This window comes from Zeus faber (assembly GCF_960531495.2).
Source record: "Zeus faber genome assembly, chromosome: 5".
NCBI classification, from domain to species: domain Eukaryota; kingdom Metazoa; phylum Chordata; class Actinopteri; order Zeiformes; family Zeidae; genus Zeus; species Zeus faber.
The window spans coordinates 27,234,575-27,257,268 of NC_137192.1; the positions used below are offsets into that span (position 1 = coordinate 27,234,575).

At 41.8% G+C, this 22,694-nt stretch overlaps 1 protein-coding gene and 1 long non-coding RNA gene across 3 annotated transcripts; one reads left to right on the top strand and one right to left on the bottom strand.

Moving 5' to 3' along the window:
* Window positions 1-9,851: 9,851 nt before the first annotated feature.
* On the bottom strand, window positions 9,852-14,092 carry LOC307230455. Of its 2 annotated transcripts, none has more exons than XR_013844167.1 (4): window positions 13,815-14,092; window positions 12,223-12,313; window positions 10,418-10,471; window positions 9,852-10,326 (listed from the first exon to the last, which is right to left on the bottom strand). It is a non-coding gene; the product is annotated as an uncharacterized lncRNA (long non-coding RNA). The 2 variants fall into 2 exon arrangements; XR_013844168.1 differs by having other exon boundaries at window positions 10,418-10,574.
* Window positions 14,093-14,170: 78 nt separating this feature from the next.
* On the top strand, window positions 14,171-19,821 carry LOC307230150 (uncharacterized protein). Its single transcript, XM_080000378.1, has 4 exons — window positions 14,171-14,402; window positions 14,895-15,275; window positions 15,475-15,891; window positions 18,390-19,821. The coding sequence occupies exons 1-4, from the start codon at window positions 14,210-14,212 to the stop codon at window positions 19,292-19,294; spliced, it is 1,896 nt and encodes a 631-aa protein (XP_079856504.1). The 5' UTR covers window positions 14,171-14,209; the 3' UTR covers window positions 19,295-19,821.
* Window positions 19,822-22,694: the final 2,873 nt, after the last annotated feature.

Consider the following 22,694-nt stretch of genomic DNA (forward strand, 5'->3'; position numbering starts at 1 on the left):
CACAGAGGTCACTGGACTACGCCAGACCGGCAACATGTCTTCTCGCCACTGCATCGTTTTGGAGCCACAATCCTTTCCTCAGTGTTTAGAACTGTCAGGTTTATCTAGTTATTAACAGCCATATTCCCTTGAGACCGTCATTTTATTTGTGTGGGGATTTTACTATCGAGAATGGATCTCAGCAAATACTGTAGATGTGTGTGTGTGTGTGTGTGTGTGTGTGTGTGTGTGTGTGTGTGTGTGTGTGTGTGTGTGTGTGTGTGTGTGTGTGTGTGTGTGTGTGTGTGTGTGTGTGTGTGTGTGTGTGTGTGTGTGTGTATTTTTATTTTATTTTATTTTATTATTTTCTCTTGAATTGGGAATCAATTATTGAGAAACTCATAACCTGCAGACAGTGATCCAAACAGCCACAGGAAAGTAAGGTTCTGTGGTCTCCTTCCAACCTCCATCACTGTCTTCAGTGTCAGGTTCAGGTTCAGAACAGTGTGAAGAGAAGAGCTGCTCAGCACCACTTGGTTCTCAAGCAGCAGCTGGATCTTCTGGATCTACTTCTACTTCTATTTCTACTACTTATGCTTCCATCTGTTCAGTTGAGGTGATGGCTACAGGTTCTGCCTCTCTCTTCTCCTCAGTTTGGTGCTGAAAAATCTGGGACCACTGAGCGCACTCTTCATCATGTTTCCTCTTCACAGGGAACTCCTCCTCTTCCTCTTTAATGTGTGGGGGCTCTGGCTCCTCCTGGTCCAGACTGGGGCTCCACTTCTGTTGCTCAGGGTGAAGCTCTTCTTTACAGACAGAGAGCTGCTGGAGCTCTGGAGCGAATGTTGTAATACAGACACAGGGACGAATACTAGGACAGTGAGACCAGGCAGAAGTGGAAACTTCAGTAATATCTTTCAGATATTGTCTTCTGGAGAAGAGTTAGTAGATGTAGCAGCAGCATCCTTTGCTGCGTGAGTTCCGCTAGCTTCCATAGATGTTGTGGCGAGACCCCAATTTAGTTGCTCTTTATACTGGAAAAAAATGTTTTTTGTCACTGATTGTAGAAAGAAATTTACATGATAAATGTAATGCTCATATTAGCAAAATTTCATATCCACAACTGCAAATTCACAAAATCAAAGCACTTTTTTCTTGTCATTTTCAAAGTGTGAAAAATATGCTGGTTTAGGGCAGCCGAATGGCAACCAGTCTCCTATCAGTTTCCAGACAGTTCCCAGTCAATTACTAGGTGGCTCCCAACCGGCTGGGAACTCCCCCTCCCCATGTGTCCTTACAGGGCATGTTTGATTTCAACTGTAAACATGGCCATTCTTTCAATTGCAGTGTGTCACCATGAGATGGCGCTAACTTCCCAAAAACACAATCACATTTCAGAGAGACTTTAGTGGACCTGAGATATTGTCCTTTGAACCCTGACCAGAGGTCATCTTTCAAAGGTCAATTTATTTTTGTCATTTGACTGAGAAAAGGTCTTATGCTTTATTTTAATCTACAAGTTATACAGATTTTTAATTTAAAAATACAAGCTGTTTTTTTATTTACATTTTTTAAATTACAAATTAAATTATTAAATAGCTTTGTCATGACAGCACTCAAACTAGGTATATACTGTATAATTATAGTTCGAATTTTAATGTCAAATACTTGATAACAATGCACGCATCATTTCCAGTAATGAGATTATATATATATATATATATATATATATATATATATAGTAAATAATGTAAAATGATTTACCTTAAGGAAAGAGAAGTGTCATATAGAGAAAAATAGTGATAGTCAACTTAATAGTGGACATCTTAAATAGTGGTGGGCCACAACAATACAGTGTCATAGTGAATGGTAAGATAGACACACTGTTGTAAGCAGTGTAACACTGCAATGTACTTGTAAAACCATTTCCAAATACATAAACAACATATATGTTATATATATATGTTGTATATATACATACACACAGTATATGTGTATATATACATATACAGTATATATACACAGCATATACACTGTGTGTGTGTGTGTGTGTGTGTGTGTGTGTGTGTGTGTGTGTGTGTGTGTGTGTGTGTGTGTGTGCATTGCACTGCTGCCTCACAGCAAGAAGGTCCTGGGTTCGATTCCCGCCTGGGGCGCTGTTGGCACCGTGCTCCGGCGGGTTATCTCCCAAATAGGAGCCTTTCTGTGTGGAGTTTACATGTTCTCCCCGTGCTCACATGGGGTTTCCTCCACCTCACGTCAGTAAGGACCCCCCTCAAAAACATGCACCCATCATCGTCTGACCAGCGATGGACACTTATCACCTGGTCCCCGGGCGCGTCCACGTATGCTGCCCACTGCTCCTGGCTGTGCCCCCGGAGGAAGGACAAGCCAGGATGGGTTAAATGCAGAGGAACCATTTCCCCGGCCACCATCCAATGCACGTGCATGTGTGTGTGCAAGCATGTGTTGTAGTGTGGTGTGTTGTGTGACAAATAAAGACTGTTTCTTCTTTTCTTCTTCTTCTATATACATATACAGTATATATACACAGCATATACACAGTGTATATATATATGTGTGTGTGTGTGTGTGTGTGTGTGTGTGTGTGTGTGTGTGTGTGTGTGTGTGTATGTATGTATGTATGTATATATATGTGTATGTATATATGTTTATATATGTGTATGTATATATGTATATATATGTGTTTGTATATATGTATATATATGTGTTTGTATATATGTGTATATATATATATATATATATATATATATATATATATATATATATATACATACACACACATACAGTATATACACACACACACACATATATATACAGTATATACACATGCATATACATACACACACACACACACTGTATATAAAGAAATAAATGTATTAACTTTACTGATTGGAGCTGCTGCTGTCATGGTCTGTCAATATCTGTCATGGTCCCGCTGCCCTCTTCAAGTGGCTCCTACTGTAGGACTACAGTGGCATAGCACAGCAGCCACATTCTGAAACATTCTGAATTTGTGTATTGTTTCGTGACGCTCAGTGACGTTAACCAGTCAGACGCAATGAAGGAAAAGCAGACCGTATTCGTCATTGGAAGCTGAACAGGCTTTATTCCCTGCCACAAGGCGTACAACTAACCCCGGGGTTGAGGTGTCCTGTGAGAACTCAATAATATAACTTGGTTTTGCCGTGTCCCGTCTCTTTTTCCTCCGACCACCTCCCCACTGATCAAATGAACATGTTTGAATGTTTTCCAACTGACAAAACATCCATAAGATAAAGGTTAACTCTCTCAAATTGGAACGGACTCTGAAACAGTCAATGCTCTCTTTTGTCTTTTGTAATAAAAGGAAGGAACCTGACAGTGGAATTTATTGTCTGTGTGTGTGCCTCTCAATGCGAACCAGAGCAAGACAGTTTTCAGTATGTCAGATTTCATGTTTTTTTACAAACTTCACCGCCCAGTAACAACTTTACATACCGTATTTTCGCGACTATAAGGCGCATATAAACGTCTTTTTTTTCCCTCAAAATGTGCGGCGCGCCCTATAGTGCGGTGCGCCCTATGTGTGTTCCGCGGACATAAGGCGAGGTGGCCCCAGTTGGAGGATAGACTCGAGCGGTGGATCATCGAGCAAAGATCGAGTGGGGCGAGCGTTTCGACGGTCACTGTTCGACTAAAAGCAGTAACGCTAGCGGAAGAAATGAAAATTGAACATTTTCAAGGAGGTCCGTCGTGGTGCTTTCGTTTTATGAAACGGTGCCATTTTTCCATCCGGACCAGGACTACAGTAGCGCAGCAACGTCCGGCGGATTATAATGAAAAGCTGGCGAGCTTCCACTCCTACTGCAGCAAACACCTCGCCGACAAACGCATCCAGCCAAGCCACATCACCAACATGGACGAGGTGCCGCTCACTTTCGACATCCCGGTGAATCACACGGTGGAGAAAAGGGGACCAGCACGGTAGCGATACGCACAACGGGGTATGAAAAGGCGTCGTTTACTGTTATGCTTGGCTGCCAGGCAAATGGACAGAAACTGCCGCCTGTGGTGATTTTTAAGAGAAAGACTTTGCCTAAAGAGACTTTTCCAGCTGGAGTAGTTATTAAGGCAAATGAAAAGGGCTGGATGGATGAGGAGATGATGAAAGAGTGGCTGAGGGAGGTGTATGTAAGGAGACCAGGTGGTTTTTTCCACGCATCACCATCGCTGTTAATCTGTGACTCCATGCGTGCCCATCTCACAGCCGATGTGAAAAACAAGGTGAAACAAATGAACGCTGTGCTTGCTGTTATTCCGGGAGGTCTGACAAAGGAACTTCAACCGCTCGACATCGGTGGGAACCGGTCGTTCAAAGTAAGGCTGCGAGCGGCGTGGGAGCGATGGATGACCGACGGAGACCACAGTTTCACGAAAAGTGGAAGGCAGCGCCGGGCAAGTTACGCCACAGTTTGCGGATGGATTGTAGATGCTTGGGCTAACGTGTCTGCTGGCAATGTTGTTCGAGCTTTCGCAAAAGCCGGCATCATTTCCGAGGAGCCGCACGGCACGGAAAGTGACTCTGACAGCGAAGAAGGGGAAACTGGCATGTCTGATTTAGCGCAGCTGTTTAATTCAGAAACAGAGGATGATGACTTCGATGGGTTTGATTAATACTTTGTAATAAATACATGAATAAAGCACAAACATACTCAGTTTTGCTCCCGCTCTATTTTTAAATACGCAGTAGAGGTATTTAAACGTAGTAGAGGATATGTACCGGTATATAAAACCCGCGCCCTATAATCCGGTGCGCCTTATGTGTGTGTTAAATACAGTAATGGCACACATAACTGAGACTGCGCCTTTTAGTACGGTGCGCCTTATGGTCGTGAAAATACGGTAGATGCAGTCCCATGTTTAAGAAGCAGAGTTTTATAACAAGCTCAAACTGATGTTTTAAATTAAAGTCCCTTAAAATTTAAGACCACGAATTGAGAGGTTAGGTCAAACCTTTTCAATACTTTAGATTGGTGTTTCTCAAAGTGGAGTGCAGGGACCCCCAGAGGTCCTTCAAGAGGTTCCAGGAGGTCCTCAGAAAAATTTGTAGTAGCTTCACTTCACCATTATTTTATTTACAAGACGTTAGAGAATGTACAATAATGACTGTTTGGATCCTAGTTTCACTGATATCTCCAAACTAGAGCATAGACACAAAATAATTTGTAATAAAAAAGATCTGGTCAGATTGGATCCAAGAGATTAAATCGTATCAAAAAGGGTCTGTGGCCTATTGTATATCAAATTCATGGTCTTTGATATCAAAAATACAAAACATCCAGTTAGGATAATACTGTCTTCACATGATGAGGTTTACAGTTGTATGTTACACACCCTGTCGTGAAATATTCTAAGTCGCATCTTCTCATAAATGTCATATCTCCCCATTAATTTGGATAACAAAATTGCTTCCCCCAATGTGAAAACAGTCATTTAAGCCCAGTTAGGTACCACCGAGAGACACTAAACAATATCTAATTATTGCACAGCCCTATGTCAACCCTGCAGTTTTAGATATTGTAATCAAATCTAGCGGAGTTGTGTACAGAACAGCAGTCCAAGCTCAACTCAGGGCCACAGAGAAGAGGAAATTCAACACTTGGCAGGTGACCCAGTTAGAGGTTAACAGTGTGGGTAGATCGTTTACAGGCTTTAAACACTAAAAAGTTGACAAAGTACCGGTTGATAATTCAATATCATCTTGATTTCACACTACATGCACCAACTGTGGGTACGGTGGCACAGTGCATTGCACTGCAATGCACTGTGCCACCGTAGAAGGCCCTGGGTGCAATTCTCAGCTGTGGCACTGTTGGCACCATACTCCGGCGGGTTATCTTATGATTAGGAGTTTGGGCTATCTTTCTGTGTGGAGTTTGCATGCTCACATGGGCTTTCCTCCATTTTAACACCAGTAAGAACCTGCACCAAAAACATGCAGAACATCATCTGACCAGCAATGGACGTTTGTCACTGTAAGCTGCCCACTGCTCTCGGCGGCCCCCAGAGAAAGGACAAGCCAGGATAGGTCAAAAGCAGAGATCTCAGTTCACCGACCACCATTTGGTGCATGTGTGTGTGTTGATCATCATGAGTGCATGTGTTGTGCTGTGTGACAAATAAAGATTCTTCTTCACCTCTCCACCTCAATAGTACCCTCAGGGTTCTGTGACCCCCCTCAAGGTTCCTTCTCTTTTCCCCACAAATGGTCTTCTGCAAGTTTTTGATGGGGGTTCAGACTAGGTGAGGCTGTTGATTTCTATGTGAAATGTGGGACCAAATGGCCACAGGTACTAGCAGCTGCTTCCATGATGGCGGCATTGAGCAATCCGTTCAGACTCTATGTCCTCAGCCTTCTTCAGGATAGAAAGTTGGCAACACAACAAAGATGGCTGCTTCAGCATGAGTGCTGGGTGCACTAGAAGAGCTTATAAAGTGTTCCAACAATATTTAAGCATTAGAATAACATTGATTTACAAAGGCAAATTAAGACTTAAACAATCAAGAATTTACAATTACACTTCACAAAAAGTAACAGTGATTTCTAAATGAAGGCCTTCGCAGACATTTCTCTGCATCTGACATTTTGTTGAAAGCCCAAACTATTTAAAGTTGTAAGCAGTGAAGGACTGAGCAAATGTTTCTTTGAGGGAAAACATAAAGTAGAGGAGCAAAAGGAGAAGAGTTAGTAGTAAACTAATCCCCTTGTGACAGCACCTCAGCTGACCACTCCCTGTGACACTTGGATCTCTAGTGTCCATGTTACAATCATATCAACACACAACAGCTTTTATCTTCTAGGGAAGAATTACATTGTAAAATAACGTCAATCTTAGTATGGAACTAATATTCAACAGCACAAAGAACACAAGGCAGGGTTTAATTGCAGTTTGGATGAAATTATGTTCCGTCAGCTGTGATGACCTGGTGGAAGTCTTGGACAGTGGTACCGTTTGTCTCCTGTGTTACTACACTGATGTATTTTGAGTTGACACTTTGCACTTCACACGGGGAGAACAGAGAGACGGCGCTCTCTGGAGTGTGGGGAAAAAAAAAGAAAACTGCCCATCGTCTCAGTCTCATGTTTTTGTTTTGTACTCGAGAGGTTGCATCGCTAGAATAAAGACAAACCTATCATTGCCTTGGTCTGTTCAGCCCTCTTGAAGCGAGGTGGTTGGAGTACTGAAAAACATGCAATTCCATTGAGAAAAATTAAGCACTGATGTCATCCCGTCCTGTAATCCAATTTTAACATTCCACATACTCTTGGGGAAGTTTCTCTATTGGGTCCATGATGTGAAAAGGCTTTCAGTGCAGCACCCAGGGAGAGACTTGGCCGCTCACACCTGGTACCAGTAGTTCAGGCACCAACATTCTGTATATGTAGTGGTGCAGTCCCTCTCATTTGTGACTAATATGTCTATTGAGATGACTTTTCAAACAAAAGCTCTTCCCACATTGTTCAGTCATGTGGTCTCATTCCAGTGTGAAGTCGCTGATGTATTTTGACAATATTGAGATGACTGAACCGCTTCCTACACTGTTCGCAGGGGTAAGGTTTCTCTCCAGTGTGTGTACACTGATGAATCTTGAGACTGGTTGATCAACTGAATCGTTTTCCAGTGTTCACAGTTGAATGGTTTCTCTCCTGTGTGTGTACACTGACATAGTTTTAAATCCCCCTTGTAGTAAGGCTCTTTCCACACTCTTCACATGGGTAATGTTTATCTCCTGTGTGTGCACACTGATGAATCTTTACATGGGTCGATTGAATAATTCTCTTTCCACACTGTTTTCAGGAGTATGGTTTCTCTCCTGTGTGTGTACACTGATGTTCTTTGAGATGACCTAAGTAACTGAATCTCTTCCCACACTGCTCACAGGGGTAAGGCTTCACTCCTGTGTGAACACGCTGATGTACTTTTACTTCAGTCCTTGTCGTAAAGCTCTCCCACATTGTTCACGGTCATAGTTTTTTTCCACTGTTAGTAGGATGACGATTTCTCTGATATCCTAAGAGAGTAGAGGGAAAGAAAGACAAGAGTGCATGTGGATTATAACACAAGCCAGAGAGGGCACCTAGAATTTACGATGTTGAGTAAGGCTGATCACTGAAGAAGAGGGTGAATTTGCAATAATGACCAGTTGGCTGCATTATGCCACTATCCACTTATTGATTTGAAATTATTTGATAACTAGTATACCTAGCACAGCGGTGCGCTCTGCAACTGCAAAGCTTCCGTTGTTTAGCGCCCACTAAAAAAGATAGTCCACACCAATGTAGTTAACACTGCAACTACATAGCGAACTATCTGACCAACAAAGTATATAACTCAACCTATTGACAGTTAATAATGTGAAATTAGACAATACCTAACATTTACTTGCCAACAGCGAAGACCACCCTAATGGAAATATTTTTGAACACTGCTTTTCCACTCCAGTACTCAGAATTCTGCAAGGGGACTGAAAGGACAATTAAAGACGTATTTTTTTTTTACCATAACAATTGAGTTATGGTCCCAGAATTCTGGGATTTGGATTGACAAATAGGATCAAACACTGTCTTCTGTTTTATTAACGTTGAGGGTTGGAAAGTGTTCGTCACACCACTGAACAAACTGTGATGTGTGATTGACTCCTGTGTTGCTGTTCTCTTATTGGATGTGTGTAAATTATGGGCGTGGTCAGGACTTGTCCATGCAGCTGCGAGACGACCAAGTGTGTGATCACGATGTAGGGAAGAACCGGCTGCCAATACCAAGCACAGACACTTTAATAACAACTAAATAAAATCGCAAGTAGAGCTGTAATTAAGACTTCAACAACTTTAATGCTTCAATTATAAACTCTCCTTGCCTTCTCTCACAAAAATCCTAATATCTTGAAGAATCAATTTTTATTTTGTTAGTATTTTTTAAATCATCTGTTTGCAGATGTCCTAGTTGCCTGAGACTGTGACGTCCCAGCATACACTAAAACAGTTCGCGACCGAGTGTGACGTAGTGAGGAAGAGTCAGCACCTACAGGTCTGAGGCCATGGTTCTCACCTGGTGAAAAGTGGGCTTGTCTCTTTGGGTTGGGAGAGAGGAGGTGACATATGCAGAAGAGTTTAGGGATCTCTGGCTCTCATTCACAAGTAATGGTAAGAGGGAGCATGAGATGACATGCACTGTACCAGACCATGGTGGTGAAGAGGGAGCTGAGTTGAGAGAGCAAGCTCTCAATTTACCAATTAATCTTTGTTGCTATGCTCATGAGCTTTAGGTAGTAACATTGAAGAATAAGGTCCAAACAAAGGGAAAATGGTCTTGGATACAGGCAGCCAAAATAAGCATTTTCTGTTGGGTTTCTGGGGTCAGCCCTAAAGATAGGGTGAGTAGCTGAGGCAATCTGGGAGTACCTCACAGTAGAACTGTTGTTCCTCTACTTTGAGAGAAGCCAAGAGAGTAGCTTCAGCCAACTGTGGTGCAATGGGGCAATAGTACACTGAAGAGTGGTCGGACGGATTAAAGTCAGCAGGAGAAGCACACCACTCACTTTGTTTTCTTTTCTTTTTTATTTTAACCTGTGCTGTCAGCATGCTAGGCATACAACAGAGTGTTTGTATGCTATTGCATCTAGGACAGAGTTCGTCTGCAAGTGGAATTCAACTTCTCAACCTGCAATGCAACTGTGTGTGTGTGTGTGTGTGTGTGTGTATATGTGGGACCATCTGTGTTCACAGATGGTCATCAGCTTTAGGTAGTGACCGACATAATACAGTGTACAGGCAGCCAAAATGAGGACCCTGCACAAGGTCGCTGGGTTCAGCCGAAGAGATGGGGTGAGGAGCTTAAATAAAAACTTACCAAACTCAATGACTAAGCAGGAGAGCTTAGTGGCAGAAAGAAAAGAAACAGTAACCTGACAGAGGTTCTGTGGTCTCCTTCCCACCTCCATCACTGTCATCAGTCTCAGGTTCAGAACAGTGTGAAGAGAGGAGCTCAGCACCACTTGGTTCTAAAGTAACAGCTGGATCTTCTTGATCTACTTCTACTTCTATTTCTACTACTTCTGCATCCATCTGTTCAGTTGAGGTGCAGGCTACAGGTTCTGCCTCTCTGTTCTCCTCAGTTTGGTGCTGATGAAGCTGGGACCACTGAGCGTACTCTTCATCATGTTCCCTCTTCACAGGAAATTCCTCCTCCTTTCTCTCCTGGTCCAGACTGGGGCTCCACTCCTGCTGCTCAAGGGGAAGCTCCTCTTTACAGACAGAGAGCTGCTGGGGCTCTGGAGGGAACGCTGCGATATAGACACAGGGAGGAAAACTCAGTCACCTACACTTTTAGTGTAAAAAAAAAAAAAATCTTATGCTGCTTGAAACATCCTTTACCTTGCTGAATGTTGATTAGCTGGATGTGTTATTGATTCCTTTGTTGTTGTTCTCCTATTGGATGTGTATAAATGATGGGCATGGTCAGGGTTTGTCTCTGCAGCTGCGAGACAAGCGGCACTGCAGAGTGTGTGATCACAATGAAGGGAAGCACCAGCTAAAAGTACCAAACACAGACACTTTAATAACTAGTAAATAAAATAGCAGGTAGAGCTGTAGTTACAACTTCAACAACTTAAAAGATTTAATAATAAACTCTGTGGAGCAGTTCCCCTGCCACATGCCATCCAAGTGGTGTTTTCAGGGCCCTCCAACACAGAGACAGAAACAGATGATGGCTTTGAAGAGTACCAGTTTTATTGTCTGGAGTGGGAAGGTGGAACAAGCCCGGAGCAGGTGGACATGTCATGACAGACCTCTCTCCTGTGTGTGTGTGTGTGTGTGTGTGTGTGTGTGTGTGTGTGGATGGGGTTTTTACCTGTTGCTTGTTTATTACTCTAACGAGCAACAGGCGCACAACCACACTGATCCTGTGCCCAATTACCAAGACCCAAGACAGGTGTGGCTGCTTAAATCACACCACACTCTCCTTGCATTCTCCCACAAAAATACTAATATCTTTGAGAATCCATTTGTATTTTGTTTGTGCTTTTTGGGGGATATTTTTACATTAATTGGAGAGAGAGAGAGAATCTGTATCCTGCAGAGATTCAAGGCACCCTGTGCCAGACGCAACAAAGCAGCCCCAAAACATAACCAAGCCTCCTCCATGTTTCACAGTAGGTATGGTGTTCTTTTCTTTGAAAGGTTCATTTTTTCATCTGTGAACATAGAGCTGATGTGACTTTCCAAAAAGCTCCAGTTTTGACTCATCTGTCCCAAGGACACTCTCCCAGAAGCATTGTGGCTTGTCGATTTGCATTTTAGCAAATTCCAGTCTGGCTTTTCAGTTTTTCTTTCAAAAGTGGAGTTTTCCTGGGTCTTCTTTCATGGAGCCCACTGTCACTCAAAAAGCGACGGACGGTGTGATCAGAGGCTGATGTACCTCGACCTTGGAGTTCAGCTTGTACCTCTTTTGAAGTTGTCATTGGCTTTTTTTCTTCTATTCGCACTATCCTTCTGTTCAATCTGGGGTCAATTTTCCTCTTGCGGCCGTGTCCAGGGAGGGTGGCTACTTTAGCAATAATTTATTTATTTTCACTGTTTCGTTGCTTTACTCTATGACATACCAAAGGCATGCAGGTATACATGAGAAAATTGCTTTTAATGTCATCACTTTTCAGGAGGAATAAAGCATTGTTTCAATGAGCTGTAAGGGTACCAACATATTTGTCCACCTCTGTATATCCTACGCACTCTTCTCCGGTTGAGCCACCAGGACGCCGCAATTGAGAATACACTTTAAGAAATATATGTAGAATGTTAAGATATAATATATATATAAATATATATATATATATAGTATATATGTGTGTATTTAAAAATTATTTTAGTATAAGTATAGTTGTATACGTTTTAAGTATTTAATAAGTATTTATATATTCTACATCTCATTGTGACCTGCTATTATAAGTGTCTATTTACAACCATGCTGGATTAAATCCACATTTCCGTGGCATCATCTATGTCTTAAAAAGTGATTCGGGAAATATTTTATCAGGTTACGATCTGAAATTACAAAACCAGGGGGAACATCCCAGGTTTCCAATGATCTCGTTTTGGGGCTTTTTTCAAGGACCTTTCAAGCAAATGGCTGTTTTCAAGATATTCCAGAACTTCCATTTCTGAGGATGAAATTCAAGCACCTCAAGAACCCGGTGAGAACCTTGTCACCACTTGTGATGAAGTCATGTTGCAGATATCCAGGTTTTCCATGTCAGTGTGAGTGATGCTGTCCTGCAAGCAAACACAGTTCAACCATCAAGCACAACATGTGACACAGGAGTAAAATACCAAAACGCATCCAAACTTCACAACTTGGTTCATTTTTACTTCTACATCATTTAGGGAAGCATTTCAAATGTGGTTTTTTTTCTGAAAGGGACTCGCAAGCACCCAATTAAGAATAGAATGATGAGGACAATTAGGAGTTTTATTGCGTAATTACCGGGTTGCGTGACATTTCACTGCATATACTGTATGTATGACAGTATGTATATATATATGTGACAAATAATCTCTCTTGAACTTGACTTGGAGGATTGAGAAAACTGTACTAGTAGTGCTGTAGTAGTAGTGCAATAGTAATACAGTAGTGATATAGTGTAGTAGTAATGTAGTAGTAGTAGTGTTTAAGTATTGTCGTGGAAATGTAGTCGTGGTAGAAATGGTAAGGTGGATATATTACCTGGGTGTGTACAGTGGAGGACTACATGATTAAATGAATATATAGAATGGTCTGATTGTTATGTTCAAATACAAGACAAGAATTCAAGAGATATTGATGTGAGAAAAGAATAGTGGTGTAGTGGTAGTGCAGTAGTAGTAGTGTAGTGGTAGTGCAGTAGTAGTAGTGTAGCAGTAGTGTACTAGTAGTGTAGAAGTAATGCAGTAGTAGTGTGTAGTAGGAGTGCAGTAGTAGTGGTGTAGTAGTGTAGTGATTTAGTAGTAGTGTAGCAGTAGTATACTAGTAGTGTAAAAGTAATGCAGTAGTAGTGTAGTAGTGTGTAGTAGTAGTAGTAGTAATGTGGTGGTGTAGTAGTGTAGTGATGTAGTAGTTGCAGTAGTCGTAGTATAGTGATGTAGTAGTAGTGTGGTGGTAGTGGTCGTAGAAATAGTATGCTGTATAACATGGTGTACATGGTGGAGGACTACATGATTAAATTAATATATAGAATCATCTGACGGTTATTTTCAAATACAAGAGTATACTAGTAATATTAGCAGTAAAATACTAGCAGTATTCTTTATTTTATTGATGTGAGAAAATAATAATAATAATAAATCAAATAGAAATAGTAGCAATTTTGTTTGATTACTAGGAAACGCAGCGGTCTAGTTTAAAGTGCATTTATGGTTCCTTCGTAAAGGCCCGTTTGTGTCCAACGCAGCTGGAGGAATAAAGAAGGAAAGTAAAAAGCAGAGAAGCAGCTGATATCCTGAATAGTCTGCGGTGTAAATACTAATAAATATACACTCTGTACGTTCAGTGAAAACTCCACAATCACTTTCATTTAAAATCACTTTCATTGTCAAATGTTCTGATGGAACGAACCGTGTCGAGCTAATGCTAGCGCGAGGGTAATGCTAACGCTGGGCTAATGCTAACGCCAGGCTAATGCTAACGCAAGGCTACGACTTACACTACGCTAATGCTACCACTAGGCTAATGCTAAGCCTCTGCGTAGACACAGCTGGGGACTGGAACACTCAACTTAAAACCAAAAGGTCACTCTACCTCGAATCATCTTCATCTTTTCGTCACTTTGCGCCCTTGAGGGATTTTGGTAAACAACCAAGATGGCTGCAGCTGATGTGGATAAATCTGTTGAATCCGCTATCGCGACAGTATTAAACTGACTTGACGGGTTTATTTTTTCTCTAAAAGAAGAACAAACAACTGTTTGTGTGTATAATACACACACAATATGTGTGTATATTTGTATTTTACACACAGTGTGTGCGTTAACAAAGTGACATAAATCAATAACAACCCTGTTCACGGAGTTACAGCGGAACCATGTTGACATCCTGTTTCGAGGGGAACAAATTCAGCGACGCAACGGAAGATCGTTAGCTTGTTAGCTTAGCGTGGTTACGTTGCTCGGAGCAGTTTCCAATCGTCGTGTTAAAATGTGGAGGTTAGAAACCATGAGAGCAGATATCAGCCGTCCTCTGGCTGCAGCCGTGGAGGAGATTTTAGGAGTATTTGAAAAAACCATCTCAGAATACGAGGAGAAAGTTTCTCGTTTACAAGAAGAAAACAAGGGCCAACGCGAGTTACTGGACGCTGCGCGGAGTCCTCGAGTTGTGCTGCACCGAGCAGGTCTGGAGCCAGGCACACTTTGATTTATATTAATACCACATGCTTTCATTAATAACCATTTAAAAGCTTTCAAATTAGGTTCATTTAAATGATGTATTGCAGTTCATGAGTTCTCCCCGAATTTCCCTATGGGATAAATAGGGTTGTGTTGTTTTTTTTCCTGAACTAGTTTGGTTTGGAACTAATATTTTTGTCTGATCTACAGCCTGTTGAGATAGTCTGACTCTATTCACAACTTATTTCTCTGATTTGACGACAAAAGCGAGAATGCAACTCGTACTACTACTACTACTACTACTACTACTACTGCTGTTACTATAAGTACAAGAAGTACTACCACTATAAGCATTACCACCACCACCACCACCACTACTACTTCTACTACTCTTTCATCTACCAACTGTTCTTCATAACAAGATCTGAAAGACGTGACTGATGTTTCTACTTCCGCTTCTCACTGTCCTAGTTTTCCTCCTTGTGCCTGTATTTCAGTGTACCCTCCAGAGCTCCAGCAGCTCTCTGTCTGTAAAGAGGAGCTTCCCCCTGAGCAGCAGGAGTGGAGCCCCAGTCTGGGCCAGGAGAAGCCAGAGTCCCCACACATTAAAGAGGAAGAGGAGGAGTTCCCTGTGAAGAGGGAACTCAATGAAGAGTGCGCTCAGTGGTCCCAGCTTCATCAAAGCCAAAGTGAGGAGAACAGAGAGGCAGAAGCTGTAGCCAGCACCTCAACTGAACAGATGGAAAGAGAAGTAGATCCAGAAGATCCAGCTGCTACTTTAGAACCAAGTGGTGCTGAGCACCCCCTTTCTTCACACTGTTCTGAACCTGAGACTGATGACAGTGATGATCGGAAGGAGACCAGAGAACCTCAGTCAGGTAACTGTTTTTTTTTCTTCTCCCACCAAGCTCTTCTACTGAGTCAGCTCCGCCTTAACTGTTTGTTCCTTTCCGACTTCAATGGAATTCTGCATTGATCATTTAATTCACTGTTTTCTGACCACTGTGCTGAGCTCACTCCTGTGTTGTGAGAGCTCAAACTTAAGGTTTCACAAATCTTTCTGTGTCCGTATTTCAGTGTTCCTTCCAGAGCTCCAGCAGTTCTCTGTCTGTAAAGAGGAGCTTCCCCCTGAGCAGCAGGAGTGGAGCCCCAGTCTGGGCCAGGAGGAGTCAGAGCCCCCACACATTAAAGAGGAAGAGGAGGAGTGCCCTGTGAAGAGGAAACGTAATGAAGAGTACTCTCAGTGGTCCCAGCTTCATCAAAGCCAAACTGAGGAGAAGAGAGAGGCAGAACCTGTAGCCAGCACCTCAACTGAACAGATTAAAACAGAAGCTGATGGAGAGGACTGGGGAGTGTCAGAAGCAGCCAATAGGTCAGATCCAGATGCTGCTATAGAACCAGCTGGTGCTGAGCAGCTCTTCTCTTTACACTCTTCTGAAACTGAGACTGAAGACAGTGATGAAGATTGGAAGGAGACCAGACAACCTCAGTCAGGTAAGTTACTATTTTTTCTCCTACCAAGCTGTTCATAGGATGAATGTCAGCATGTAATAACTTAATCAATTGTTGATTCCCCATTTAATATAAATAAGAATAATTATATGAGCACTACATCTATTCACAATACCAATTAATCTTTATTGACAAAAATATAAAGCTTTGTGGTATAGAACAGGGGTTATTGGCAGTGGGGTTGCAAAATGTTTTCAGGGGGTCGCCTGATGATTGTCTGAACATACACAAAAAAGGAAATGTGTTTAAATTTGTTTTTTTATATCTTTTTAAAATATATAAATATTTTTTCAGAAATTATTCTCTCAGTTTAATTATTGAATAGATGCACAATAGATAACTTTTCAGTAAGCTACATTTCCCATGAGACAGATGTGCTTGTGTGTGAATCCCTGTAACCAAAGCAACTCACTCTCACTCCTGTGCAGGAGGAGACACTTTGCTGTCACTAAAGCTGCTGCTGCGCTGACTTTCTGTGCAGCATGCATGGGAATAAATTTCAATATGATAGAAATGTATATATTTCAATTTACAAGCTTTAATTGTTCAAAAGGCGGGACATTGCGTCTGGTTGCAGGACAATTGGTATTGGGACTTTTGGTCAGCCGAAGCACAAACATGGTAATAACGAACAAGACTATTTTCAAGCGATATGGACTAGCGGTTAACCGATATGGGTTTTTCAGTGGCCGATGCCAGAATTTAGAGAGCAGGGTGGTAGATAATTGATACATATAATGCCGATATCATGTTGTTCTTGTTTTTTTGCATCTGATTAAATACAACTATTTTCTATCTTCAATGCACTAACACCATAACAAATGAATAAGACAGTGGAGAGAGCGAGTGAGTGAGAGGAGGCTTGCGTGTGCGTGTGTCAATTGGATGTCGAGAGAAGAGAGTGAGGAAGCAGCTACTATCGGTTTATCGATAGTGCAGAAAATGAGTATTGAGACATATTCAAATATTTAGAATCTATGTCTAGAAAACACTATTTTTTTGACAACGCTAGTCTGCAGACATTTTTTATTTTATTTTGGCCTTGTGAGGGCAGGAAATTAAAAAATTCATGAATAGTGGTCGAACGACTGGTCGGTCGCCGATATCTACACATTTGGAGATAATCTGCATCGGCCGACCGACCAATCGTTCGACCACTGTTTATGAATTTATTATTTTTCGCCGGTTTTCGCAAAAACACGAGTAAATGCATTGTTGATTTGGCAAAATGGTTTCATTTTAAAATTTTGCATTAATACAACTCTTTAAATTATCTCAATAATAACAGGTGATTGCTTTGAATGTAACAATTGTTGAATAAACGTTGGTGTAAGTCATAGGCCTCGCCAAAATATAGTAAAGAAAGAATTACCAACATCTGTCTCCACTCCACGCAATTGTTGTGCTGAAAGGACACAGCTCTACGGTGATTGTGTGGAAAATGCAAATCCATATCTGATGGGAAAATAAATAGGTCTATCTGGGATTGCATACAGATTGCATACAGATACAGATTTTGTGGTGAAATAAGCTATATAACCGATATACCGATCAGCCACAATATTAAAACCATCTGCCTGATATTGTGTAGGTCCCCCTCGTGCCACCGAAACACCTCTGACCCATTGATGCATGGACTTCACAAGACCTCGGAAGGTGTCCTGTGGTATCTGGCACCAAGAAATTAGCAGCAGATTCTTTAAGTCCTGGAAGTTGGGAGGTGGGGCCCCCATAGATCAGGCTTATTGTTCCAGCACATCCCACAGATGCTCCATCGGATTGAGAACTGGGGGATTTGGAGGCCAAGTCAACACCTTGAACTCTTTGTCATGTTCGTCAAACCATTCCTGAACAATGTTTGCAGTGTGGCAGGACACATTATCCTGCTGAAAGAGGCCACGGCCATCAGGGAACACCGCTGCCATGAAGAGGTGTACTTGTTCTGCAACAATGTTTAGGTAGGTGGTATGTTTCAAAGTAACCTTCATATTGATGCTATGACCCAAGGTTTCCCGGCAGAACATTGCCCAGAGCATCATACTACCTCCACCGACTTGCCTTCTTCCCAAAGTGCATCCTGGTGCCATCTCTTTGGGCTCTCCGGACCAACTCATCTTTCTCAACCACCATTGTCAGCAAGGAACCAGGACCTTCTCCTCCAGGCTTTTAGGAGGTTGTAGATTTGTGTCTGCCCCCCAATGCCTCCTAGTCAACCTCCCCCACTTGCTCTATTGTCAAGCAATTCAGAGCTGGATGATGTGAGTAATATGAGGACCTTCTCTCCTTCTGAGCACCCCTAGTGTACAGTACGGGTACTGTACGGGTATTTGGGTACAGCTCAGTTGGCAAAACAAAGTGGGTTCACGGGTCCCAGCACAGCACGGTGGTACGGCACAACAAGAACAGTCGGCCATCTTTCTATCATCACCTACCTTCTTTGTAATCCGCTCTCTTTTCTTTCTCTCCCTCTGTTCTTCCAGCGGTAAAGACTCATGGATTTTCCTGTCCTGGGTGTTGGTTCTCCTTCTCATCTCAGCTCTTCCTCCATAAGCACATTAAGAGGAGTCACAGCGAGCTTTATGTCCAACAGCTGAGAAGTGGAGAGATCAGGGCAGAGAGTCTCCTGCCCTCTGCAGCCTCTCAGCCAATCGGAACCTCTGGAACCACCCGGACACAGAAAGACACGCCAAGACATTGTTGTAGCCATTGTGACAAAAGTTTCCTTAACTCAGGTGATCTCAAAAGACATCAGCGTATTCACACAGGAGAGAAATCGTACCGTTGTGATCAGTGTGGAAAGAGATTTAATAGAAGTAGTAATCTCAAAATACATCAACGTCTTCACACTGGGGAGAAACCATATCGCTGTGAACAGTGTGGAAAGAGGTTCAATCGATCAGAAACTCTTAAGGCGCATCAACATATCCACACTGGTGATAAACCGTACTGCTGTGACCAGTGTGAAAAGAGATATAATACAAGCAGTGATCTGAAAAGACACCAGCGTATTCATACAGGAGAGAAACTGTACTGTTGTGACCAGTGTGGGAAGAGGTTCTATCGATCAGAAACTCTTAAGACACATCAACGTATTCACACAGGTGATAAACCGTACCACTGTGACCAGTGTGGGAAGAGATTTAATAAAAGTTGTCATCTCAAAATACATCAACGTATTCATACAGGCGAGAAACCGTACTGCTGTGACCAGTGTGGGAAGAGGTTTAATACAAGTAGTGATCTCAAAATACATCAGCGTCTTCATACTGGGGAGAAACCGTACCGCTGTGACCAGTGTGGGAAGAGGTTCATTAGCTCATCTTACATGAAGGGACATTGTTGTATCCAAACTGCTAACTCTCAAGTGCTTGGGTCTCCACAGTAGATCAGGGCCTGTACTCAAACATCTGAGAATCTCTCCTCGGAATCACATTGAAAGATTTACTAGGTAGTAACAATACTACCTCAGCCTAGTGCACAAGTTATTTGTCAAGCTTCCTCCTCTCATTTTCAGAGGTGTAGTACTTGCATTTTTACAACAGTCTGAGATGCAAAATGGAAACACTGTCGTCCTTTTTAAAGGATTTTTGTAGTCGTTTTTAATGTATTCTGATGCAATGCATTATGTATGTATGTTTGTATGTATGTATGTATCCTGATATGCTGCCATCTATACATGTACAACTCCAGGGAAATGAGTGAATTGTATTAATGTTTTTTTTGTTTTTTTTACATCACATTTAGTGTTAATGATTAATGCTAATTAATGAATCTACAGAATACCAGCCCTGTAAGGCCAATTAAAGTTTGATTATTCTCCAAATTGTTGGCTGTGATGGACCTGAAGCCTCTAACCAGGTTAAATCGCGTTGGCCTGACTCCACCCTGAAGATCAATTTAAGATTCAGCTATTCCCAATAAAACATGTAATATCCAGACTTTTTTTTTCTGATGGATGCGTTTGGGAGACTTGGAAGCAGGGCTGCCTCATGTTATGATTAGGCTCAATTAAACATAGAAACAAACATGTATTTGACAAAACATACTTGAGTCAATAACATTTGGAACAATTACAGCATGTGGCCTCTTCCTCTGGCTGCAGCAAAAAAAGGAGAAAGAAAAGTGCAAGACTTAATCAGGGTTTATGAGGCAGATGCCGACAGTGTGTATGTCCACCTTTGTGTGAACAGGATTGGACCCAATTAGTGCTGACGTATAAGGTGAGAAACCTATCGTAGTGCCTCCAAGAAGCAGAAAAGCCCTGCAGCGGCCCACGAGCCCCATAGCCCGCCTCAAGGGTCAGCTGGCGAGGCCCCCATGCAAAGGCAGTGCACGCCACACCGCAGCGGACAAGATGCCCTGCCCAGCCATAAGCAACAAGCACACACCCATGCAACCGAATGCACACAGCACCCCGGCACCAATAGGGCTGTGACCAAAAGGTGGACTCCTCCATTCCCCTCCAGTGGAAGAAGTAGAACTCCAAGGTCTTCTTTGTATATACTATGAAAATGTCAACTTTGAAATGTTTTCATCTTTATCAAGTTTGGGCTATTCCTGCTATGAGTAGAGTTTTATCTGTGGACCATGTCTGAGGATTTCGGCTGCATCCTGGACGTACAGAGTGCGGCCCTGAGGACCAGATCTGGAGGACACAGGTAGGCCACTTCCCACCACCCAGGTTTGGTTTGGTTCCCAATTATCAAATCAGTGAGTATTACCATTGTGTTTTATTTGTCAAATTTTATTGAGTTTATTTTTCCTTCTTATTTTTGGTAAACTCATGGTATCTTTTAACTGGAGACAGCTTGGTGACAGACTGTTAAACCTGTGTTTTGTTCTTTAACCGTTCAATAAATTCAGAAGAGAAAACCCTTTTAGAGGTTTAAAGCAGTCAGGGCTTCATGGACAGGATGTTCGATTGACCAGTCATGTTTTACTAGAAACTGCAGTCCTTCTGAAGGATTTGGGGCTTTTCTTCATTTGACCATTTCAAGCTGCTTAAAGAACTATTTCTTTATTTCTTCATCTCCATCTTTACTGTTTAACATTTTTCCTTTTCCATCATTTTAAAAATGTTATGTTGATAGTATGTTTGTCTCTTCAGTTTACCGTTCCTTCATATTGTTTCATCTTTTATTTGGTGACATGTCATAATTTATTATAATGTATGTATATTATTAATTTCTTCACTTAAACATTGCTACTTTATTGAGCATAATTCCTTCTTTTTTTTTTTAATCAAATATCATTTTAATCCACAACCTGATCAATGTTTCCCATCAATAACAAATACGTTGTGTGAACTGAAGATGTCCACTAGGTGGCAAAGGAGCAACAGGAATATTTCATAAAACTCAGGGAATCAATACATGACATGGCTGAAAACAAGACACATAATCACAGTACACATGAGAGAGAATACCATGAAAATGAGTCTTTAGAGTAACACACAATTCCATCAACTTCCACTATTTCACTGTTCACTCTTTAATTCAGTCAGAAAAATCCCGTCGAGGTAAATTCATGTTTTTCTAGTCACCTGCTGTTTCTCAGCAGGAATCCACTTTTAATTGGACTTTTAAGGCTGAAGGTGTGCAGCAGGGTCGGGGTTAAACCTGGCTCCACCTGTACTGGTGTTCCTGTAAAATGACGTATAAGCTCAATTTGCCACAGAACCCATAAGATCAGATTCTGTCTCTGGGACCACCGCCTCAGAAGATTTTTATTGAATATTTATAATGAGATATGATTTAGTCCAAACTACCATACCTGTCTATAGTATAGTTAGTGAGAGAACAGTGAAACTTATCAAAATAGGCACTAACCCATATTCTCTAATTGGTCTTGTAAAATGAATGGTTGTGCCTCTTATTTGGTTTAACATCATTCAGATGCAGAGAGGCCGCTGCCTGGAAGACACTGAAAGAATAGATCAGACCTTTCAACTCCTGATTATACACTTATATACAAGGCTTTCTTTTCAAAAACACTTTATTAATCGCTGGGCAGAAAATAAGCAGAATCTTGTAACTACACTACTCTTTCTTGTGAATTGTCCTGAATTACACGAGGGCTGGGCAACATATAAATATAATATTGATATTGTGATATGAGACTAGATATCGTTTGGTGTTTTGCTGATGGTAATATTGTGATATGGTTATATGTCTCTAAGGCTGCATTACAGTAAAGTATCTCTTTCTAATCAATGCTTCTACCTGCTTGGTCATAATATCCACGTTGCCAATGATTGTTTCTCGAATATTTCCCAATACTCATCCCCAATATATCGTCAAATTATCGAGAGGTTCAAGTCAAAATAACATATTGTGATATTTGTTGTCGATATGTTCCAAAAAGAGCTGCGACCTCAGTGTTGCTGCCAGCCAAAGGGCATGTGACACCTCAGATGCTTTTCCTGTATCCTCTTGAGTGGAGTGTCTTGTCAACACAAATGTGGAGCGGTCCTGTGACTGAATTCTTCCTGACTGTTTAATCCTCCCAAAAGAGGAACTGGAGTGGTTGCAGTGACAGAGACAGATGCTGATGACCCCAGAGAATGTCAGGGAATGCTACGGTTCTCTCTGATGCCGGAGGGAGAGCTCTCTGCCTTTGAAATCCACAGCTTGACAGGTAGGCTGCCAGGCTGTTTTCCCAATGACAATAAGCATTCTTCATTAGTTTTTACATTCTTAATCTTGTACATCAGGGGTGGGGAACCGTTTGATCAGACCAGTGAGGCAATTCATAAAAGCAAAAAATGCTCTAGTTTCCTTTTTATG